The 24,572-nt window shown below is 33.2% G+C and overlaps 1 protein-coding gene across 1 annotated transcript; it reads right to left on the reverse strand.

Moving 5' to 3' along the window:
* Positions 1 to 3,718: 3,718 nt before the first annotated feature.
* On the reverse strand, positions 3,719 to 17,557 carry LOC129225080 (uncharacterized). The gene is made up of 5 exons (XM_054859634.1): positions 17,494 to 17,557; positions 11,602 to 11,740; positions 10,102 to 10,244; positions 5,982 to 6,075; positions 3,719 to 3,971 (listed from the first exon to the last, which is right to left on the reverse strand). The coding sequence occupies exons 1-5, from the start codon at positions 17,525 to 17,527 to the stop codon at positions 3,800 to 3,802; spliced, it is 582 nt and encodes a 193-aa protein (XP_054715609.1). The 5' UTR covers positions 17,528 to 17,557; the 3' UTR covers positions 3,719 to 3,799.
* Positions 17,558 to 24,572: the final 7,015 nt, after the last annotated feature.

Consider the following 24,572-nt stretch of genomic DNA (forward strand, 5'->3'; position numbering starts at 1 on the left):
CGTCTTACTTACAAATCAAAATGATTTCAACAATTTTGGTTAAATTGTTGCATAATTGTAAATAGAAGAAAAACTTAGGAACTTAATCTTAAGAACTTAGTCGGACCAGTTATTCAGGACGGTGAAGGTGTTCTTGTGTGAGAGTGCATATCAGCATCAAGACTTGGTAGTTTAGAATTTTTTCATGAAATAATGAATCATGATGTTCATTTAAATATTTTAAAAACCAATTTGAAACTCTTAGCCAAAAATTTGGTTATTGAAAACAACTTTGTTTTTTAACAAGATAACGATAAGAAGCACACGGTTTTCAACGTTTGCGTCTAGTGCCTCAAAAATTGTCCTAAAGTTTAGAAAATACCCATTCAATCTAAAGATTTGAACTTAATGTAACATATTTAGAGATATCTGGAGGCTAAATTACGAAAATACGGCTTTGAAACGAAAATAGAGCTAGAAACAGTAAGGCTCGAAGTGTGATTGAACACTTACTCAGAAATTACGCAAAAAAAAAAGAAAGAAAAGTAATAAAATCTATTCCCAGACGTTTAAAAGGTGTTGTTGATACTGCATGATATTCTACTAAATCATAGCTTAATAAAAAGTTAGATTATTCAATAACATGTAAACATTTTTTAAAGTGTACGAAGACTTTTGTGACATGAAATTTCCGGCACTTTTTGGTTTTTGATTTTTTAAAAATTAAGTTTTAATATTTTTAAAATCATTTTCATGTAGTTTTGTTGAAAATTGATCATAGATCTTATTACTAAATATTTATTCCGAAATATTAATTCTAACCAACGGATAGGGTCCTATTTCATTGGAATCTGTAGGTGTACGAACACTTTTGGGAGTCACTGTAGATATGTAGAAATGGTTCATAATTTAGCATCTGGTGATGAAATTCAGCTTAAACATTTGTTTGGAAATATTTAGGCATTTATTTTATTTTAAAAATCATGTATTCATAAACTAGTTTATTACAAAAACTAAACTACAATTTACTTTTCATACTATACACAAGATTTTTAGAAATAGGTATGTGAAAATTTCCAACAGAAAAGTAACAAATGGTGATTTTCCAAAATTCTAACAATATTATGTCCCAGTAGCCCAATACAAAAATAATTTAGCTCAGAAAGTGTTTTCATTTTGTTAATAGTTAGAAATAAATTATCGGATGTTATTTTACTCTTATTAAAACAATAATTCATTTAGACTTTTCTACAAAAAATTTTAAATAATCAGACCTTTTGGCGTGTCCCTAGCTGTTTTTCTAATGGACTTAAATCATTTAAAAATTTTATCTCAACCTTCCACAAATTCAATTTGTAGTACAAAATTAAGCATACTTAAAAGTGTAAAATAACACTCTTTAAATGACTTAAATTATTTAAATCATCAACTTACATCGTTTTAGACTTTGCCCCCAGGATTCCTGTCATTCTTCTGTCCTAAGAATGAGTTCAATTATTATAGATTAAAAATAGGAATTTTTGTTTTTCTGTGCTCCAACACTATTTATTATCACCATTTTTTTAGATTTCTTGAGTGTTAAGTTCATATAACTTGTCTGCTGTTCTTACTAAAATTTTGAAGTTCAAAAATGGGTATGAAATATTTTTGCTGTCATTCTCCTGGGACAAATTTTCTGTGTTAAATTAAAGAAAAATAATAATTATACTCATACTGTGTAGTTGAATTAAGAGGTTAAAATCGAAAAATAACATTAGTTACCTTAATTATAATCCTTTGCTTACGCAACAGGCAAATTGTGTGGAAAATGTCATACTCCTGTCCTAAAAAAGTGTCACACACATACTCCTGTCCTAAAAAATTACTCTCCTAGAATTATTTCACAAGCACTGGTAATGAATGCATCTCTAAGAATAGAAGGATTTATTTAAAATACATTAGTTGGAAAATAAGATTGATTGAAAAAAAGAAAGTTAAATTTGTCAAACGATAAATGAAAAATGTATCAGTGGAATAATTCTATTTATTTAATATTTTTTTGTTGTTGTTCAAACAAATCATTCCAAAAGAGATTTATTGGATAGACAAATGTTTTTCTAAATATTGCTCGAATAGTTAGTGAAGTTGCTATAAATTTCGTAGTTACTTATAAATCAAAAGTAAAATATATGTTATTAATATTTCCGATTCCCTTTTTGTTTATATTCTGAATCATAAAACAACTCGCAAGTAATGAGAAGGTAAATTTTCTTTTTGTAAATTTTATCTTACTGTGTATGGCTAACTTAAAGAAAGTTTTAATGTAGCAATCGATTTTTTTCCGTTGAAATGAATGTCCGTTCTTCGAAGTGTAAGCTATTCAGAGTGAATAATATGGAAATACCTATGTGGAGATTGTACTCGAAGAAATTGGGGGTGTCCGTTAAGGGAGGTTTTACACAAATTTTGCTTTGTCTTTTAATAACCATATTTTTTATTTAATCTTCAGTTATTTCTTTATTACTATAGTTACATTTCAGATAACCCATGAAGAAATTCATTTTATAACTCTCCTGGTGCTGCTTGTCAGTCTCTTGCTGTATGAAAATTTTACCCCTCTTTTGAGGGTGTAACATAAAGTGAGTTCCCTCTATTTTTCTCTTAATAAGTTCCTAGCAAAGAGTAAGTATGATTTTTTTTTTCAGGTTTTTTTCAGCATTTTTATTTTATTTTTAAAAATGTGATTGGAAAATGTCAGGTTTTTGGAGAATCACCCAAATGTGCATTAAATATGATTCAATCACTTCTTTGTTTTTCGCTCTGTGTTGGCTATTAGTTTGCAAAGACGGCAAACAAACCCTGGGATTATTTTGCATTTGATGTATCCATCACGTTGCCTCACCATGCCTATAAGAAAAATCTAAGTTATCAGCCTTACTACTATCCAAACGTATTGAGCTCATATGAAAAGTTTATGCTGCCCAAGGCTGACAACGAAGATTTACCATACTTTGCCATCTAAATTTTTGTTCTACAAATGAATGGAAGCTTGAAGTTTCACTACTTGACAGTTGTGCCAGTTTGTGAAAATTAAGTGAGATTTAGTTTCAAAAATTTAGGAATATGGACTAGGCGATATCCTAGTTCGAGGTTTCTTTCCTTGTTTCAAAAACCTTGTTTAAGCCTCCTTGTAAGATTCAGTCAATTTCAAAGATACTCAACCTATGTTAAATATGTTAAATAAACCTTAGAGAGCAGCCCACCAAAAGCAGTTAAAATGTTAGATGTATGTGGAAAAAATCAATTTTAGGCAACTACATCCAAAAGATATTTGTTTCCCTCTACGCAAGCAATCTGTTTGATTTGATCCGGAAAAATACATTTTTCAAATAAATTCAACCATATTATAAAAGACATGTATGATTCATTTGAACTAGTTATCATTAATATGCAGTAACTACAGAAAAAAAGGAGAGTTTCGCTGTTTAAAATCAACATTTATTTGAAAAAATTATTGCAAATAATGACTCTGAAGTCATCATTTCATATATATTATATGATATAAAATATTTCTGGTCAATATTTATCTTGAAAGACAGTTTCGTGTAGATTATGTTTCGTTTATTGCAAATATTTATTTTGTAGAAATTTAAAACAGATTTTGTTTTTCTTTTCTTTTTTTTTTTTTTTTTTGCATTAGTTAAATTTTTGTGCTTTCCATTTCTTAGTGATTTTAGAGCAAATAAAACAAAATTACACATTTAAAACTTTTTGAATTATTTTTTATTTATAAATGCTTACACATTTCTTGGAGATAATAAGTTTCTTTCATAACGAAGCTTTATGAAATGATTCCTTTCTCTTTCAGATACTTGAATGTACCTTCACAAACTATCGTGTTAATATCCATTTTGGGCTCATACAAGGTTCTGAAAATTTCAGCTGCCTTCTCACCGCACTCTTCAACCGAGTCTTCAATACAGACCTGGTAATTATGGACCCCTGTGGAACACCTACGTAATAATAAAAAATAAATATTGCTTCAATAATAATAATTAAAGAATTAAAGGTTTACTAAAAGAGTTTTTTAGGTTGCGAGTTCAGCCGCGCAGAGTATGGGACACACTAGAAGATTTTAAGCTTTTACTCCCGTACGTATAAAAAAAGTGGCTTTACTACATTGTTAAACAATAAGGAAACTTTTATGGTAAATATTACTGTGAAATAGAGCGTTTAGTTTAGAGTACAGAAAAAAATTACAGTTGATTGTACCGAAAAAAATAAACGATTGCAGCACCAATTGATACACCACGTGACTTACAGTGCGAAGCACATAACACTGTATTTCTCCTCACTCGGTGCGTCCTAACCTGTATGGTAGTCAGCACAGCCGCCTGCCAATAAAAAGGTTCAGAGTTCTATCATGCTGAGCGCATTTTGGGTTTTTTAACTCTCGTTTATCCTACTGTAAAATTTCATGATTTTTTTAACAGTGTAGTGACACTTTTAATAATGTAAAGTAACTTTTTACCTGTTAACTTTGTTTTGAAGAATCAAAATAAATGAGCATTTGGTAATTAAGCTTTGGGCAATTTGCTCATTGCATCATCAAGACATTTTTTCTGCTTGAATTATTTTCCCTTTACCAGAAACTTTTATAAAAAAAAAAGTCGGTAAATTTATATTAGAAAGAAGTACAATTAAAGATTATTGGCATGCATTCTAAGGTGAATGCACCAGATAAGGCCATGTATGCCAATAACGCTAATCCCCCACTTTCTGTCAAAGATAGCAAATATTCGCTAGACCTTGATTTTATTGTCATCAGAACGTTTAATTGATGAAATCGAAGCGTTATCAATAAGCAGTTTGTGTTCAAAAGGCAAAAGTTTAGCAACAGATATCAGAAATGAGTTTTCTCAAAACTGCCTGACCTTATCGAAAAGTAAATTTCGTTTCTTCATGGCCCACTATAGTTTACTAGTTTAAACAAGTTGTTAATTGTTCTAGAAGGCCTCTTTAATGTAGTTGACGAATTCAAATAAAATGTTGCCATATACCGTCATTTTTTCCTGTGGCTGAGTAACCCTAGAGAAATAGATTGAAGCCCCATACTGCCATGATTTGCATTATTAGAAGTATGATATCCTTGTTAAGAAACCGAAGGATCGGGTGTAGAAATGATTCTACGTTGGTGTGTTGCACATAAGTGCATGAACTGTGCAAGAAAGTAAGAATTTAGAAGTGCTCTGAATATGGCGGTTGATCTTTCTCATTTCTATTGAAGTAAATGTTGAAATTTCAAAAATGATTTTGAAATCATCAAATGTAGTTTATAAAGTTTTTATATTGACAATAAAGAATTTATATAGGGTATTTTTATTATTGTTTTTATTTTGATAGTGCTTTTTGCCTTTTTTTTTTTTTTTTTTTTTGAGTTGGCTTTGTTGGGGCCAACTTTGAAAATAAAAAAAAATATATTCGTGTTCCTAAAAGGGCCAAATAGACTTTCTTTATCAAAACTGCTGAAAAGCATACTTGAAACTTGCATTTTCACTTGGTAGTTATTTGTATATTCGTTTTTATGAGTCATGTGATGAATCTAAAATTTGGAGCCAATTGAATTGCAAATGGACAACATGTTAGGCCCTGAACCATAGATAACCCTGAACCTACTGATAAAAACACGTTTTAGGAAAGGGGTTAGGGTAAGAGAATTATCGACACAAATCGGCATTAGGGGATATTTCGATAATTGGTAATCTGGCGCGGTCGTCGTATTTTTGGCGTAAATAATTTTATTTTGGTAACCCTGCTGATTTATAGTAACCCTATGTGAATAGATGTTTCCGTTCTCTTTGTTTAGATTTGCTACGAAAAATACCTCTCGCGCAGGCGCTGAAAACAAAAACTGACGCCAATTAAGAAAGATCGCCAGATTCCCAATTATCGAAATCTTCCCCGGCATTACTTAAACGTAAGCAAATTCTAAAAAATGCTTTTTTCAAAGAAAACCAACTTACTTGAAATTGTTCGCAAACATATTCATGTAATCAGCACATTTACCCTTAACCGCTGAGACTTTGTTGTTCATACAAGCAGCGTGCTCCAAGTACTCTGAAAAGATAGGAATATTATGAAAACCAGAAAACTTAAACCATGGCCCCACTAGATGGCGCTGACATTTTTGGGGCGTGACAATTTGTGACTTTTCTGTGGTAAACCGATGCAACGATCTGCTGTGCAACCACCAATCAATGTCAACGTTTTAAAGTTTCTTTATTTTTGGTTGGACGTCGCCCGTTTTGACCGCTAGAGGCGCTGAACAGAGCCCTGCATCCACCAATCAATGTCAACGTAATTTAAAACAGGGGTTCCCTGTAGCGCCCTCTTTGTTGCCATGAGTTTCAGCGATTGTCACGGCCTATAAGCGTAAGCGAAGTTTAGTGGGTAAACGCTTCAACCTCTCCTCATATAAATAATAGCCGATGATCGAGTAACCCACGTGTTTCAAGTATGAAGCTCGCGCCACGGCATGATAATTTGATAATATGTTTTTTTAATGTTTAACATGCAAGGAAAGGCTTTATTGTGAGAAGGCTGAACTCGATCCGGTGACTTAACTCTTTTACTGGTAAGACATTCTTTTTAGGAGAATAAAGAAACGAAAAAATGGTTGAAAATGAACGTTATCTACTGGAGTTTAGGGTTCATCTACTGGAGTAAGGGTTGAAATTTCAACTATCAAAATATCATCAAACAGGCAATTTTTTCTTTCAAATGTAGAAGAATAGAAGCAATTTTCACCCGTCATACTTTGACGGGCGACTTTCCAGTAACCTAATACAACTAAAGCCCTAAGTTGTAGCTTAAATAGCGACATCTTGAGGTTAAACGATGCTTTCTTCTACCTCTGCCATGGTGAAGTAGCGTGCCTTATTTCTTGATTATAGTGTTTCTTGAATGTGGATAAAAATGGAATTAATAAGAAACACCAACCATGAAGCAAAACACGCTACTTCACCATAGCAGACATAGAAAAAAGCATCGTTTAACCCCAAGGTGGCGGACGTGTCGCTACTTTATTCCACGATTCAGGGCTTTAAATAAAACCGCTGTCACGGTTATAGTATATGCCTTTAGACCCCCGTTCATAAGGCGAACAATGTAAACATCATAGAACAAGAAGTTTTGACATTATTCCTTGCTCTATGTTACGTTAGCATTCATTGCTCTAATATTCACTTGTTCAAATAGTTTGTATAGTTTGTATTTTACAGGGTGTTCACTAAAATCTGTTGCCACGCCAATAGTTTCTGGAGTTCAAGGGCTATCGTTATAAAAATTGAGGATAGGTATAGTAAAGTTACCTTGGGAAGAAACTGCTTTCAGCCTTACCTAGTGGCAAACTTTGGAGTTATCGTTATTATCTCAAAAACTGCACGAGACACGGGGGGGAAAAGCAAACCACAATTTCCAAACAGTAATGTCAAAACTAGTAAACGTAAAATGCATTCCAACTACGAGTCATCAGGTATTGTGGTTGCATAGAAGGGCCTCCTTTCATGAACCCGTTACATCTTTTTTGGGTAAGAATGAATTATCAGCAAATGTGTGCAACCTTTCCGGCAACATTGCAGAAACTTTGAAACCGCATGACGTATACTTTTATCAGCGTGTCACCTGTTGTGCTATACAGTGTTTAACAGCGAGTGATATCCCGCGTCCTGATGTAATTTTTACTGAAACATGCCATTTTGAGAATTATAGATAGATGAGGCTCAATGCCAGTAAGTGCAGTATTGCTCTACGCGATCAAACAAAGGAACATTTCAAACCTACTGTTTTTTTCACATTATTGTGTGGAAAATGTCTTTTTTTTTTTTTCAGTTCGATGGTACTGCTGAACAACTTTGCAACTGATTTTTTCTCGTACCTCATGCCGTTTTTGAGGTAATAATGCTAAATCCGAAGTATGCTTCCATGTAGCGTTGTAAGCATTTTTACGCTTCACTCATGGCAATTTTATTATATCCAAACCCAACTTTGCGATGATATCTCTTGCCGCTTTTTGAATCAATTACGTTTGGCATTCATGCATATCATGCAGGCAAGTAAGAAACGCGGATCTTCTCTTTGTGTAAGGATGTTGTCAAACAAACTGATTTAGAAATCCCTTACAGTGGTTAACATGATGGTAAAAATGCATGTTGCATAACAGTATTCGGTGGGAAATGTATGGGCGTAATGCAAGCAGTAAACCGCACGAAAGCACTGGAAATAAACAACTTGCACTCAACCTCTTTTCTGACTGCAAATTACAGAAGAGACCTTTAGTTTCATCAGTTAGAAAAAGCATGTATTAATTTCATGCACTATACTATGAAGGGATATATCTAAAAACTTTATCTTCTACCTGGAGCAGCTAGCCTAACTCAAAGCAAAATGTCTTTGACACTTAATGACATCATCATTCCTCATGAAGGGCACTATATCCTGTTTTCAACGAAGAAGCATGTTTCCCACAAGGACTTTTCAATCGGTAGAAAATGCTCCTAATATAATCTTTGAGCCAGCTGAGAGTTCCTGTCTGTATCACTATTTATAAATAAACTGCATGTCTTTTTCCTACTTGGTGAAACCAAATAATTCTTTTCTAGAATTCACGATTAAAAATGACAGAGTGCAAGACAGCAGCTCTTAGGGTACGTTTGAAAACAAGGAGCGATCGCACCAGTGTCTCCGCAAGCTATCGGAAATTTAAACCTTTGACGTCACCTACAAAGGTTCGGAAATGCTTGCGGTCACTCCCTGGCTGTGGATCCTGTTGTAACCGTCCTCACCCATCTCGACGTTTTCTGCGAGATCACGTGGTATTTTTTGTCCAATCCAGTCATGTTTCAAACTATACACTCTCTTTGATTGAAGCGTCGTCTATAGCTGAACTAGAACGTACCGCGCTGTAACCGCGAGTGTTTGAAAACACGGCTGTTCTACCGGGCTCACCAGAAAAATACTGGTGACATCACAACCGCAACATGACTAACCACGTAGTGTAACCAGTGGACTGTTTCTGAAAGCAATCTTAAAGATTCATACCTTTATTTTCAGCACCGTTCAACAGCCCATTGTTTTCCCCGTACGTTATGTGACGAAAATTACTTGTTTAGATGCATTCTGCAATTTAACTTATACATTTAATCATAATCAAACTCAATATTTGTGTTTCGTGTATTGGCAAAAGGGTTTACATTTTCATTCAGCGGAGAGTCGAACTACTCTCGACCGTGTTTATGTCCATGTAGTCAGCAAATCGTCGCTAAAAAGCCGATCGGGCCGTGGTAGCCCGATCGGTTGAGTGTCGGATTCGGGGCCGGAGGGTCCTGGGTTCGAACCTCGATGGTCGAAGACCCACCGTCGTCATTAAAGGGGACTGGGCGACGTTAAATAAGCTCGTGGTCTCAGTGTCCTCCAAGTGAAACGATACCTCTGGGGGTGCTAGCACCAGGTAGCTATTAGCTTCTGGACTAGTTCTAAATTCTCATTAAGTGTTCGATCCGGTGATGGTGCTGCCATCTATCGGTATATAAAATAATGGAGGCAAGGCACTTAATATGCAGTCCTCGACATAAATACAGTTGTAGTCCGTTGTGACTCGGAATCGGAATCGGAAAAGGCGAATGGGCGTATCTCACTTTTAAGCATTTTGCAGAAAACCGATTTAAAGATTTCCAGATTACAGTATCGCTTGAGAACTGCCACCAATCTGAGGAACTTTTTTTACTGTTTATTTTAGAGATACGCCCATTGGTAATGTTATAAAATCGACTTTGGACATTTCTGTGGTGGTCATAACTCATTTTTCGATTTCTTTGAATTACGCCCATTCGTCTTCTTAGCGACAAAATTTTCTTTTTTATTCTCACAAGCCTTGATTGTTCTTTAGTACTGTTGATTAATAAATAAGTCCTTAAACCAACAGTCATAAATTTTTCAACACTTTTAAAGCTTTGCTTAAGAGTACAGAGCCGACCTGTATATAGCTTAGCGTGTAAGTTAATGAATGCGTGTGTGTGAGTGTGAGCGAGACATAAACTGATTCGAAAAAATTGGAGAGTAAAAACAATGTTCTTATGTTACTACCTGCTCTAAATGAGAGAGATGTGTCACATAACTTTTCCAAAACTGCTTTTTGATCCTTCACACCTTCAAGATAGTTTGAGATTTCAGAATTTGGACATCGCTCAATAAAATCAATTGCACAATCCAGCAGTGGAGGAGCTTTTCTGAAAGAAAGTTCATTATTGTAAGAAGGAGCATTAAAAGACTTTTTCTTAGCTTATTTTCTCTTTCATAATGTCTGCGTTTTATTTGTAACTGTTGCCATAAACAACAAAAAATAATAATAAATGGATAGATAACATTCTTTCTATTTTCAGTAAGTTACCAGCCCTATAGCCATTGCTAAGGCAGAAATACAAAAACACCACCAGCTCAGTCAGTCCAACCGAGGACTGCAGTTTCGTGCTTATTAGCACTCAACAACCCGGCTTAGGAAGTAACTGAGTTGGATGTGTATTTCTTGTAACATTCTTCATATTTTAATTGTTGGCAAAAACAATGAAAAATAATCTATTTTATAAAACAAAGAATATATACGTATACCTGTATACATGTATATGTGTATGTTCCTTATACAAATCCAGTTTACATCGGATCTTGACCAAATTTGGTAGGAAGGTACTTGGGCACACGAGAAAGAAAGTAGATGGGGGGAGGGTTTCGAGCTCCAAAAAAGTTCCGACCCGTTCGAATTTGAATTTTAGGACCTTCGAGATCTTTCTACCCGAATTAATTATTCGATTGCTTTGGTTTTGGTCTCATTTGAAAGTCCGAGAAAAATACTACTGAGAAGTGGATTTACATCTTTCGGATTTCAAAACCACAAAGACTAAAATCACCGCCAAAAAAGTTATAAGCATTTTTAAGTAAAGGAATGTTAATATTAAATCGGAAATTTATCGTCTGCTGTGAGCGCAGTTTTGATTAGCGTGAATAAAAGAAATCATTAAAAAAAAAAAATGTTGCCGTTTTTTCTCGACTATGAACAAATAATATTCCTGCTTTTGTTTGGTGATTTTTCCTCTAATCGGAGGATTTAAAGATTTTCCTGAGATTTGTCGGGATTTTTTTTTTTTTTTCGTTCAAGCCTGATTGTTGAACACCCATCACTTGACGTTACTTTTATTTTTGAGGAAGACCGTGCAAAGTCGGGCGGCGCAGCTAGTAGTAATTATAAAGCTAGTTTTGTTTACAAATTTAACAAATTAATTTCAATGCTGTACATGAAAGCGAGCATATATTTGTATTTTGGGGATTTGAAACTTTTCAAACAATGCAGGTTCTTGAGCTTTCTTTGATTTTTTTACTATACTTGTTCAAAACTGCGTAAATTAAGCGCATAACTCAATTTTCGTCTGACTTTTTTTTTCTAAAAGATTTAAGATTACATTTGGAGGATTTAGCGCTTTCGCATGCTAGTTACAGAACACAGATTAAGAGCTTTTCATATCGTAAATTCGACACAAATTGCTTATAGTTCAATTCAACGCTGTACTTCAAAATTAGTTAGAATTAGCTTACAAGCAAAATTTCGTTAAGTGTTCATCATCTTCCGGGTAGGTTTCTCCAAGGACCATAAACTTAAAGTCTTCGTTGTCACCTAAGCATTTGTCGACTTCTTCAATAGTACAGGTTGGAGAAGCAAGTACACATCCAAGAACTAAAAATACACAAAAAAAAATGCACCCTGCTATTGCAAACTACAAAAACAAATGTAAAACAGCAATTCATTTAAATCTATTCCGTTTCCTGCTTTATCTACCTTGGGTTTTTTCACTGTCTATGACACCTATATGGTTTTGAGTGATTATCTAGAAGTTATTGCAAAATCACAAATAACGATCCTAATTTTACAAAAATTTTGTCTCAAGACACTAGCAAATAGAGCACTTGTTGTTCGTATTACTTCAATTTCAATGCATCTGGTGTACAAGATTTGAAAAACAGATCTTAAAACTGCAAAAAAGAGCAAAAGAGTATGTTTATTAATTGTACGAAAAGTATATCAAGCATTGTGTATAAATTCCTGATCAATCCATGAGTTTTGCAAAGTATTTTTATTCCATACTTTCATACTTTTTGCTATTAATCTACAAAACGATTTAGAGTGCATATAACGCAATTAAAAATGCGGTTTTTTTTTTTTTAATAACAGCTCAATCCGTGAATGCTTTTTGTCTCTCCTTAAAATTTTGAAAAGTGGTTTGAACTGGTTTTGATGCTACATACCTCTATTTTTCCCACCAACTTAAAATTTGGTGTATGAGTTAGCATGCATACAACAAATGGATGTGTCAGATACACAGGTCGTTATAAAAACAACGGTTCATTTTTATGGAAACACAAACGTATTCATTTCTTTCACAGTTGTTTGAAGAAAGTTTAAATGCTTTGCAAGATATTGAAGGTACCTCGTGATTTTATAATCTGCATGTGGCAGGACCTACACCTGCAAAGCGTATGAAAGATGTCTTCCATCACTAACCGAAACTCGCCGCACTTGGCGACTTTTCTTAAAATTTTGGCAGTCTTTGAGAGTTTATATTTCGATAACGGGAACACAAGGGCAAATAATTTATGCGTCCAAAAACGAGTTTTACTATGCTCTTACTATTGTTATCTATTTCACTCTTTTTTTTCATTTTTGCACTGTCGTATGGTTTTTCAGTTAGAAGAAAAATATCCGTCGCTTCCTGGAAAGTTTGTGCTAAAACTTATGACGAGGTTGCCAGCTGGAACAGCGAATGTACGGAAAACAGCCACCAATAAGAGTCGGTATCAGGCAATTTAAAAACAAATTCTTGACAACAAATGTCGATGAATCATCAGCTGTTGATAGTTGTACGTAACTTCTTCTCTCGCCATGCAACCGGTTTGCCAGAATTCGTCCACAAGTAGCCAGGTCTTGGTCCTTGTTTGTGGCTCTTCTCCGTGTTTTTGCTGATAGCGCTGAGGCACATCCTCATACCTTTTGCCACCAGTTTCCAAGAAACGATGGATATTCTTTCTTCTAAGGAGAACATTTCTTCTAACACTTGAGAAAGAAGTCAATTAATGTGTTCATGGAAATAGATCGTGATTTTTTGAACACCCTACATCACCGTTTCTCAACCTTTTTTTGAGTCGATGTCGGGGAAGAACTTTTGGAAAAAGTTCGTGGACTTGTAATAGGTTTTTTTTTTCTTCTTAAGTTATTTTCTTTATTTCTTTTCCTTTCTGCTTTTCTTTCTCTTTTTTCTGAAAAAAAAAAAAAAACTCGAGGACCGTTAAATACTTGCGAAAAAATTTTGCGAACGATGGAGGGGATTTCCTTTTTTGACAAAACATAATAAAAATTATGAATGAATTTTAAATATATAAATAAAACTTTACTTGCTGTTAGAGAACTGGTACAATATTGCTTTTCGCCGAACTCGCCAAGCGATTATGCTCTTGTAATCCAGCCGATTAAGGAGTGAAACGAATTCCAATCAATTAGCTGTCCGATCTTTTGAACAAAAGCGGGAACAGCGACAATCCCACTCTCTTGCTGAGCATTTTCTTCACTTTCCTTGCGTACTTGAATGATCTTCAAAAATTACCTGATTTGTTCTTTTCGCCAAAGACAAAAATCTTCTACTTCACTGATCTTTTGTGAACAGAGCTACCCTGTTGTGATTTATTTGGACGGAAAAAAATCGGTTTCTTTTATAAATTTCACCATCTTTTCGTTTCATAATGTACTGATTAGTTTCAAAATCCTTAAAGTCATCTTGCCACTGGCACCCAGACTCAGATGGATGTAAGGTTGCTATAGGTGATAGTTTTTGATCATTTGGTTTGGAAAATCTGAGGCAATAATCTCAAGTCATAAGGCTCAACTACTACGATTGTGTGAACCTAATGAAAGAAACTCGATTTCTTTCACAGTGCTATATTTCTAACTTTATCACAGGTCTTGAGATCGTAGCTTCAAAAAATGAAGGCTTCCCTTTCTCTACTTGTTATGTACTCTCAATTGATACATTACGGTAGGAAATTTTCACTACAAAAAGCAGAGCTGATTTGTTGATTTTTTTATTGTGCTGCGGCAACGAGTTAAATATTTACTTCCGTTCTCGCTCAACAATAGGCTAAAGTACATATTAGTCATTTGGGAGATTTAACCATCTTATGTTTAAATTAATTTTAGAAGTATTTACTATCGGGTCAAATTGTGACGCTAACCATACTCGAATCATAGTAATCACACACACAAAATTCATCAAAATCGGTCCTGCCGTTTAAGAGAAGTTCGGTGACAAACACACGCACAGAAGATATTTATATACAGTGAAACCTGACCAGGAAACATCACGATCAAGGAAATTCAAAAAAATTCCAAATTGGTGGCATTCGAAAGAGCATTGGAAAACATGTTTATGGCACTGAAACTACGTGCCCTCGTGACCACGTTATCGAAATATGATGTCTTAAAAATTGCCGAAATTTTTAGTAAAGTCACCAAATTTAGCGAGTTTTGTTCAGAAATGGAAGGTACGGCGCGAATTCAACATCTGCATCTGACAAGACATTTCACTTCCATATTTGGTCACCACCAAAGCGCGTGAGAAATATCGCATTAATTCTTTACTCGGGGTGACTACCATGGCGGGGGGTTTCGTGGCACAGATTGCGGCATTAAAATTTTTAGGGGCTTGTGTTCCGGGATATTAACGTGCAACTGTATAGGGGAAAACGCCACAGTCCGAAATATTTGTTTTATTTTATTGTAAAAACAGTGGAATTTTTTGTTATTCTTAAGACTGTCTGTTAAAAAACTGATGTTTAAAACTTTTATGCTTCTGCGGGTGAAATATTTCCACTGAAAGAGTTTATTTGATGATGAAACTGTTTTGAAAAAAATATGATAACCGTAGAGAAACGGTAAACACACTTTAAAGTCTTTTTTTTTTTTTTGAAAAGTCGCAAATCTAAGTCTTCAACAGCATCTAAATACGAAGAAAACAACATTTTTATAGATTTCAAACCATGTTCTCAAATTAAAAAAAAACTATTTCTGTCAGTTATTTCCAGTGTGTTTTTCGTTATGTGTATCGTTTTCAAGTTATGTGTAAACCCTCTAACAAGTCAAATAAAAAAAAAAACTGTATTGATTTTTATTTTGTTCGTATTTTAATTCCCTTTTAACGTGAAACATAATTGGTAAAAGTGACTTCAGTATTTTTAAAAATGACTAAATAACATGCAATATGATGTGCATTTAGGTTATAGCGACTTTCAGCCGCAGTGACAGACTTTTTCGAACTACAGGGGTTGTTGTAATGAACGTCGACTATAAAATTTTTGATAAGAATCTGTTATGAAGTAATTTCCGACATCGTTAGTTTTGCTGTACAAATTTTTGACATTTACTATCCGTTGTTTTCTTTTTTTAGTTATTATTTTTTTCGATTTTAAATTAAACATTTTCGCTAGCAGTGGTCAGACAATAAAACTTCATGAATGATAATAACTTTTGAAAAAATAAATAAGAGCTGGGATACTACAATCCATGATCATGTTCTTTCAACATCAAAAACTATCCATTTTATTTTCAATATATAAGCTTTAATAAGCATGTTTTTTTTACTTATTCATATTAATTCTCGTACATAATTATTAATTACTTACAACACATTTCATTACAAGAGTACAAACTTAAATTAGTTAAGTAAAACACACTTGAAATGCACTTAAATTCTGAAATGCATTACTATCACGATTACAAAGTTAAATCCTACGTTCAATTTCGTTATAAAGTTGTAACTGCTCTGGATAAAGCTCACTAGTTTCCATTTCACAGGCTTCATAGTTACTTTTTAATTTTACCCACACAAGTAAAGGGTTAATTCGAAACATCGTTTACGCGCTTTGCATATGACCAGAAATGGAAATGAGAGTCTTGCTAGACTCAGGCGATGAAATCACGTGGTATTTTCCATTTCTTGCCAAGTCTTTAAATTTGGCGAATTTTCGTAAGATTTCGACAGACTTTGACCCCCCACATCTCAAAAACAAAAGGACGAGGGCACGCAATATTTGGGTCAAATTTTTTTCTAAACATACTCTTTCGAATGCGACCATTTTTAACTTTTTTCATGATTACTGAACTCGTGATGTTTCTTGGTGAGTATAACAATTCTGTCTACAACAATAAACCTGTCGATAACGAGATTTTCCTTGGTCCCAGCAAAATCTCAGCATGAATATATAATCAAACTGTCTACAACGATAACCTGTCTATAACCTTACTTTTTTAGATCCCAACAGTGGCGGCAATTCGGGGGGCAAGGGGGGGGGGACAACTGCCCCCGCACTTTTCTCATCATCAAAGATTACCTCAACGTTAAGATTTTAATTTCAAAACATTCTGGGTGAAATTACCCGAACGTCACCAAATATTGTTTAAAATTTCAATTTTAAAACTTCAATTTTGAAAATTTTCCGGGAGAAAATCTCTGAGCGCACTCACTCCTTCCTTTCAATTCAAAGATGACCCAAATTTGCATTGTAAAGACTCCAGTTTCAGGGAAAAAATGCAAGAGAAGAATCCCCACAGATAGCGTCAAACTGCGTTTTCAAGTCTCCAATTTATTTTTAAAAAAAAAGGAAAAAAAAAGAAGAATCCGGAAATATTTTTCTGAAGTCCCCAAAGGAAGTTCAAAACTGAGTTCTTAGGATTTCATCAGTTCAAAAAAAAAAAAAAATCTAGGAGAACCTCCGAACCCTTTTATTCTTCATTAAGTTAATAAAAGAGAAGTCTGAAATAACATTTTAGAAGACGTTTAGAAAACGTTTTGAACTTTGCAAAATTTCTGGGAGCGAACTTCAAACCCCTTACTAAGTTTAAGAAAGAAGGCTTTAATTTGCATCTTTAAGACATCAGTTTTAAAAAAATTCCCCAGGAAGAGCCTTCCTTACACTTACATTACCAAAGTCAGTCCATTTTTTTAATTTTTGTTATTATTAGAAATTAGACTTTATTTTAAAAAAAATACGAGGACAGCCCTGAAAACTCCATTCCGTTCCCCAAAAGTTGACAAAACTCTACTAACACGGCGTTTTTAAAACTAAAATTCCAAAACATTTACGCGAGAGAACATCGGAACCCCCCCCCCTCCCCCGTCACTAAAAATAGCCTAACATAGTCTAACTTCCTAAAAAAAAATTGCTCCCGCACTTATAAGCCCCACTCGCCGCCTCTAGGTCCCAACAGTATTGTAGTAGACAGGTTTCACTGTATAAAGATATGTCACTGAAATATTTTTACTTAAATTAAATCACATGAAAATGCATAAAAACACTTTGTGCTTCTATATGTTATCAGAAGACTTTTACAAAATATCCTAGAATTTCACTGACATTGTTTTAGGTTAAAATGAAAATTCTTACCGGACAGTAAAAGAATGAACATAATTCTCGCCATGATGAAAGAACTTACTACGTGAGCAGAAATAAGTTGCATACTTTTTCATATATAAAGAAAATGTTGAATACTTATCGCAAAACTTTCTGCACATGTTTTTTATCATTTAAATAAAATTTAGATAATAATGACTTTTTTTAAAAGGAAAATCAAAGACCATTTGTCATACTCCCACTTTAATCCCATTTTGCGGCAACATTTGAAATAAAAAGATTAGATACTATGAAACAATCGGAAACTTTTTCAAGCATAAGTTAGCAAGAAAAAATTATGCTCCAACTCTCTTATCGCTTCAATTTTGTTGCTTAGATACAAAATTACTTTTTAATTTTTTTGTTTTGAAACTCGTTCAAAATCTGAAGACCGAATGTAGGTCCCTATTTTTAGAGCAATTATCAACAGAAAATAGGGTAATGGCACCAGTAAAAGACATGCTTAAGACATCGCTCTCAGGTTAACTCAGTTTTCTGAGTCTCATAATGTATTTTGACTCTTAAAACTATTTTTCTCTCATGCAACTACATCTCATCTAACGCTTGGCTGCTTCTGAATCCTCTAAACTAGTTAATTCTATTTTTATTTGCTCAAATTCCAAAAAAAGTCCAACCTTCAGTAACAGACGCCGGCAATTCTAATGATACCCAGTAACCAGGGTTGGCCGGATTAAACCCAATTGGGCTGGACCCAATGGGTTTCTTGAAAAAAAAAACATTTAAAAAAACATTATTTAGCCCACTTTTGGGTTTTTTTAAATTTTCTGAGAAGTTTTTAAAAAAAAGTAATTAATTTAAATACTTTCACAACTTAAACTTCTTTTTTGTTCTGCACCACAGACAATGGACATAAAAAATGAATTTTGAACTTTAATAGTATTTTTTAACTCTAAACGGCAATAAAAAAATACTTAAAAGATTTAAAAAATATATATTTAACTTTTTTCTTTAACTGGCCAATAAATAACTCATATTATCTTGACTAAGTCCTGGCACTTCTGATTTTCTCAATATTTGTAGATTGTACAGAGGAAACTACTCTAGCAAAAAGGCTTTCATGTGAATTATTTTCGGAAACCCAACACGTCACAAATCTCGAATAAATGAGGTATATTTTTTAGAAGTTAACAGGTTTCACAAACAGTCGGACAGGAAACAGAATAGGATGTACAGTATTGCTATTATCTTACAAAAGAGTTTAATATTTCTTACTCTGTATACAGAAATAGAAAAACAGGCAACATAAAATTCAAAGAAATGTCTTGATTAAGCTGTAATTCAGTAAATAGGGATTTTGAAATTACTTGAGTTTCTACATTAGTTTTGCATAACAAAATGAAATACAATAAAGTAAAATGCAAAAAATAATAATAATAATAAATAAAATAAAATAAAAAATGTAGTAATTAAAAACGAACAATAGATTTTATCACTCAAAAAATAACTTAAGCCTTAACTGTTGGTAATCATGGAAAATAAAAAATCTGAAACTTCACCATTCTTGGGTTTTGTCGTCTTTTATACTTTTCTTCAGGAAACGCTGAATTTTAGCTAGTTTTCCAGCTTTTTTCACCCCAAGACAATTTTTGCACTTTGTCCATATACTTACGCTACAATATGCTACAAGTACCCCACATTTTTCTTAAAAAAAGACAAAAAACCCACATTTCTTTTTAAAAACCCAGCTTTAGTTGGGTGTTGTAAGGTTTTATTAAAAAAAACCCAAAAAACCTGGTTCCATGCGCTTTTTTTAAAAAAACCCGGGTTTTTGCCAACCCTGCCAGTAACACATAGGATAAGGAAAGGATGAGTAGTGGACAGAATACCCCTTTTCTTTTTAAAAAGTACAAATGTTCTTTATTTTTAAATTTAAAACCTTATTAAATTCAAATGGACATGAAACATCGACAGACCTTGAAATGGCTATTCATGACTTCCCATGAATTCCGTGTAAATACCAACCAGCTCAGAAAATTCACTTTGATAACAACACTAGATGGTTGCACCATATTCATGGGTCGCAACAACATCAGTTTTTCCCGCCTAAAAGTCTTACTATTTAAATCCAAACTTACGACTGTATGTTACTGATGCTGTCACTCAACGTAATTCTGTGAAAAATTTTCCAATTGAAATATTGGAAACTGCTTTCCTAGTTAGTTCCTTGGCTAGGTACTTCTAATTTGCTTTTCAAGTTAGAATCTACTTGACAATATTTAAGCACAACAAACATTCTGCGCACGTGAATCATACGAGGGGGGACCTAAAAGTAACCGGATTTTTGTTCTTAAATATTTATATATTAGTTTATTCACAAAATTTCTTTTGTCTCCTTCAACGTGATCAGCCTTAGATGCAATACAGTTGTTAATTATTTTTTTTCCATTATTAGAAGCTCGTCTGTAACACTTTAGCTTTGACCATGTCCAGTGTCCGCTGCGAAGCAGTTTTTACAGCCTCTAAATCATCAAAACGGTTAACTTTCAGAATTTTTTTCATCCTCGGGAACAGAAAAAGATCGCAGGGGGCTAAGTCTGGGAACGACTGGCCACCCTTGAGTGGCCAAGTAGCGGTTAATAGTGCAGGCTCAAGCGTACGGGAGCATTATCATGGTGAAGGAACCATTCTCCTGATCGCCCGTACGAGCACCAACTCATTCTTGTTTCTTCTAAAGTTTCGTCAATCGTAAAACGACGACTCTCATTGATTTTTTGGCGGATTTTTTCAACGTTTTCATCATTTCGAGACGTTGAAGGGCGCTCAGAATGAGCATGATCTTCAATACTCATGCTACCACGTTGAAAGCGCCCAAACCACTCGAAAACTTGTGCACGGCTCATAGGATTGTCCTTGAAAGCTTGTTGAAGCATTCGGTAAGCTATTCCGTTGCCGACTACACTGTAAAAAAAATCTGTAAAATTTACAGAAAAAAACTGTCAGCCAGGACGCCAGTTTTCTTCCGTTTATTTTACAGAAATCTTCCGTATTTTTATTATTTATTCAAGCTGATTTATTATTTTATGAAGATTAAGAAATGAAACTATACTTTCATAAATCCATTTCAATATTTACTATACTACTACGAAATACATGTATACAAAGGTAAATTTCCGAATATGCCTCTGTAACAGATGACAAAAAAACATAATAATAAAATATTGATTAGGATGCAATGAAATGGAAGTTGCAAACGATTTAAGACTTACTCGCTTTAAATAAATATAAGATCAAAAACTCGAGCACGAGAACCAAAAACCAAACACGCGGGTGAAATTTCGAAGATTCGAAGAAAAACAAAGTATAACCGGTTATAGATTCAAAAAAACAGAGAAATCCTGTATTTTATTACGAACAGTTTTTTTCTGTAAAAAATACGGATAACTTCTGCAAAATTTAGTTTTTTTTACAGTGTATTCAAGCAGGAAGCAAAATTTTTAGCTTCAGTTTGTTCTTTCAATTTGCTATAATAAATTCGCAGTCGGAAAGCAACAACACCTGAGAAAACGAGCACTACAATCAGACGTTATCAACTACACTGATGCCACTTGCACAGCTGGTTTGTGAAGGTCTCTATTTGAACCATCTAGCTGGAGAACACTCTACTACATCTAGGATTGGCATCGCACCATTGGTCTGGTTTCTTTTGGGTCCCCCCTCGTATGTTATGCATAAATATGCAAGTGAACCTTTTGCTTTTATTGTGACCTAAAGTAATTTAATGTTGTACTTTTGTTTTTTGTATACGTTCCATTCGATATTTATGCTATTGTAGATCTCACATCCTACCAAATACATTTATTTCTTTACATTTCAAACTGACGTTCTCTACTCCCTATGTTTTCTATACTTGTAAAAGTGGGTGAAAAGGACTAAAAAAATTATGTATTTAATAATACATAATTTTTTAGTCCTTTTGCCTCTAACACAAGTAAGGGAATGTGGACAGTGTGAAATAGCGAAGCATAGTGAAAAGATGAATTACTTACTCTACGTTTAGCGCCACCTATCTGGTAATATTTTAAGAATGTAGTTGCACATTTAGTCTATTCCAGTCAGGAAAAAACACCGCAGAATATTAAAGCATATGATAATACAGGTAATTTTTAAAAATTGATACTCTTACTGTAATAATTGTTGAAAGTCATTTTTTTATTATTATTATTATAAAATAATAACTTCTTGTTATTAACGTTTGATGTATTATTTGAGACCTTCTAATATGTAGTGCAATATTTATTTAATTAATATTAAGCTTATTCGTGTTTTAAATATTTTGCTCAAATAGTCGAGTACATGCGGGGCAAAGTAAATGGGGCAGAGTGAAATAGCTTATTTCGTTTACTCACTCAAACATTTACTAAAACACTTACGTATTCATGTGTATATTAACACATTTACATTCCTTCCTTTATTAATTCACTTATTTATTCATTCATTCTCTTATTTTCTTATTCATTCACTTTTTTAATCATTCATTTATTTTTCTATATACATTAATTAATTAATTAATTTAGTTATTCGTTTATTGTTCCATTTTCTTTTTATTTATTCATTCCGAATTTTATTTACTGATTCATTTGATCCAAATATTTTTTACCATCAATTATAAAATATTTCATTAGCAAAATATTTCACTTTTCACTTTGCCCCATAAAAGAAAAAGTGAAAAATTTCCACTATTTTTTGAAGACTCAAAACTACTACCTAAGGTAAAAAATAATGTTTCAATGAAAATTTTATTATAAAATACAATATTCTTTCTTTTTGTGCTATAATTTTCAAAACAAACTTCCGATATATGCTCAGTCATCTTAGCCATTTCACTTTTCCCCACATTCCCCTACATAAGTACACACTCGTTTTTTTTTGAGTAATTAATGCGTATCGATTATATAATAGGTGAATTCCAGGAAAGAAGCGATATGACACTTGAATTTTAAAACTTAATATTCTGCCACTTGTAATATGCCATTCTCTTCAGAAATCAATGAACTTGAATTTTAACCTGCTTTTCCCAAATAGCTTGATAACTTCCAGAAAATCAAGGGCAAAATCAAGATTTCTCTTTGTATTTTGACAGAGCAAAAAATCTCTTTTTTGTTACGCACTGGTTTATTGAAATTATAATTTCAATAAACTTGTTATTAGCATATAATATTTAGGTTAACTTTTATCTTTTGAATGTCTAGTTAAACTTTTTGGTAAGTAATCTTAAATTTCTTTGTTTTCAACCATGAAATAGGTCCATTTCTAAGGTGGCAATTTAATGTCCTTCCATTACCAAAATACTACATGTCAGTTCACCAAGAACCTATTGGGTATAGAAACTAATGTTTTTTATGCGAAGCAGAATTATGCTCCTGATCAAGGAGGCATGGTTATAATTTTAGTGGTTATTTAATTTATATGGTTTTGAATGGTAACGGAAGGACAAAAAAAAATACGGTAACGGAAGGACATTTAACTATAAGCTGATAAAGAGGTAAAATTTTGGAATGCTATTATAAAAAAAAACTATTGTTTAAAGTTAGTAATTATATTTAAAACATATAAGAGTAATATTTGTGCTTTATTATTATGTGTGCTTTTATTTAAAAATCATACTTTTATTTATTTTTTCTTAAAAAATGCTCCGTGACTTTATTTATGCTTTTGTATGTGATGAAAACCATGAAAACTACACTTAAAAACTCCGAAGCATGTGAAAATCATTTTGGTATGACATGTCTGAGAAATGACAAGCCAGTACAAGCAGAAACATTTGCTTATAAACTTGAAATTTATATTGAACAATACAATATTGAAACTGCTTTCAGATTTGTTGCCACAAGTCACAGGAAACGACTGTTGAGAGCATTGATTTAACCGTTAAACGCACTGCGAAGAGATCAGTAAATTCATAGATCATCTTTCAAAAAGATGGAGAAATAAAAATCCAAAGAGATCCATTCTCATCCTGACACACAAAATATGCGCTATTTTAATCCTGTAACAAGTGTTATATGTTATTGAATATATGTAAGTACTTCAACAAAACGAACGAGATTTTACTTCAAAGTCAACATACTCTCAGTTATAAATAATATTAAAAATGAAGATAGTGTTGCATCAAAAACATAAAATCATAATAATATGCCAAAGGATTCATTAACGTTTGGACAAGTTTTTTGTTAGTTGGATGGAAGGGAAAGAAATTAACAAGAACAATGTTGGACAGGTACTTCACATAGAAGATGAAGAAATGGAAACAACTTGTTTGAGAATGCATAATAATGTGGGAATGATCTTCGCGTTCACTGAGAAAGAAGGTAAATGGTCTATGGATTATGATAAAATTACTGAGTATTAAAAGAATTCAGAATTGTAACAGATGGTCCAGGCATTAGATATCATTGTTTCAGACTGCTGTATTAGCTGAACAAATGTTTGTAAGTTGAAATTTTCCACCTTTAATTGTTTTGGACTTCTCGTCCTTCCGTTACCCTTAACAAATACATAATTTATATGCTAAAAATAAATATTTTTAAAAACTAGAGTTGGAATTGTAACTACTGAACACTCCAGTATGAGCTCTAATTTTTATAGAATTTCATCTTTTATAGATTGACTGAACTTTTGAGGAAAACATGGTAGCATGAAAATCATGTCGCAAAAATGTTCTTTCGATACCGTTTTTTAAATTTGATTTAAAAAAGAAGTTACTAACAAAAAAATTCTCGGCTTTGGCTTTTTTTTAGCAACTTACTATGACGTGTATAAAAGTCTATGCATCAGTTTTTAAAAAAATATGCATTTTGATATGCTTACAAACAGAAACCGTTACCGCTGGAATTCACTAATAAGCAAAAAAGAAAGTAGTGCGGGATCAAATATTTCATCGAACTTTTTGGTCAAATATAAATTTAAGATTGGCATGATCAAGCTGGGCGTATGACAATACGATCTGAAGATATCTATACGTTTTTAAAAGTAGATGAGATAATTAATTAGATTATTGCGAATATTTTTCATTCTTTTATCGTCCAAAAACGAGGCTACAAGTAATTCACACA

This window comes from Uloborus diversus, chromosome 6, assembly GCF_026930045.1.
Source record: "Uloborus diversus isolate 005 chromosome 6, Udiv.v.3.1, whole genome shotgun sequence".
NCBI lineage: Eukaryota > Metazoa > Arthropoda > Arachnida > Araneae > Uloboridae > Uloborus > Uloborus diversus.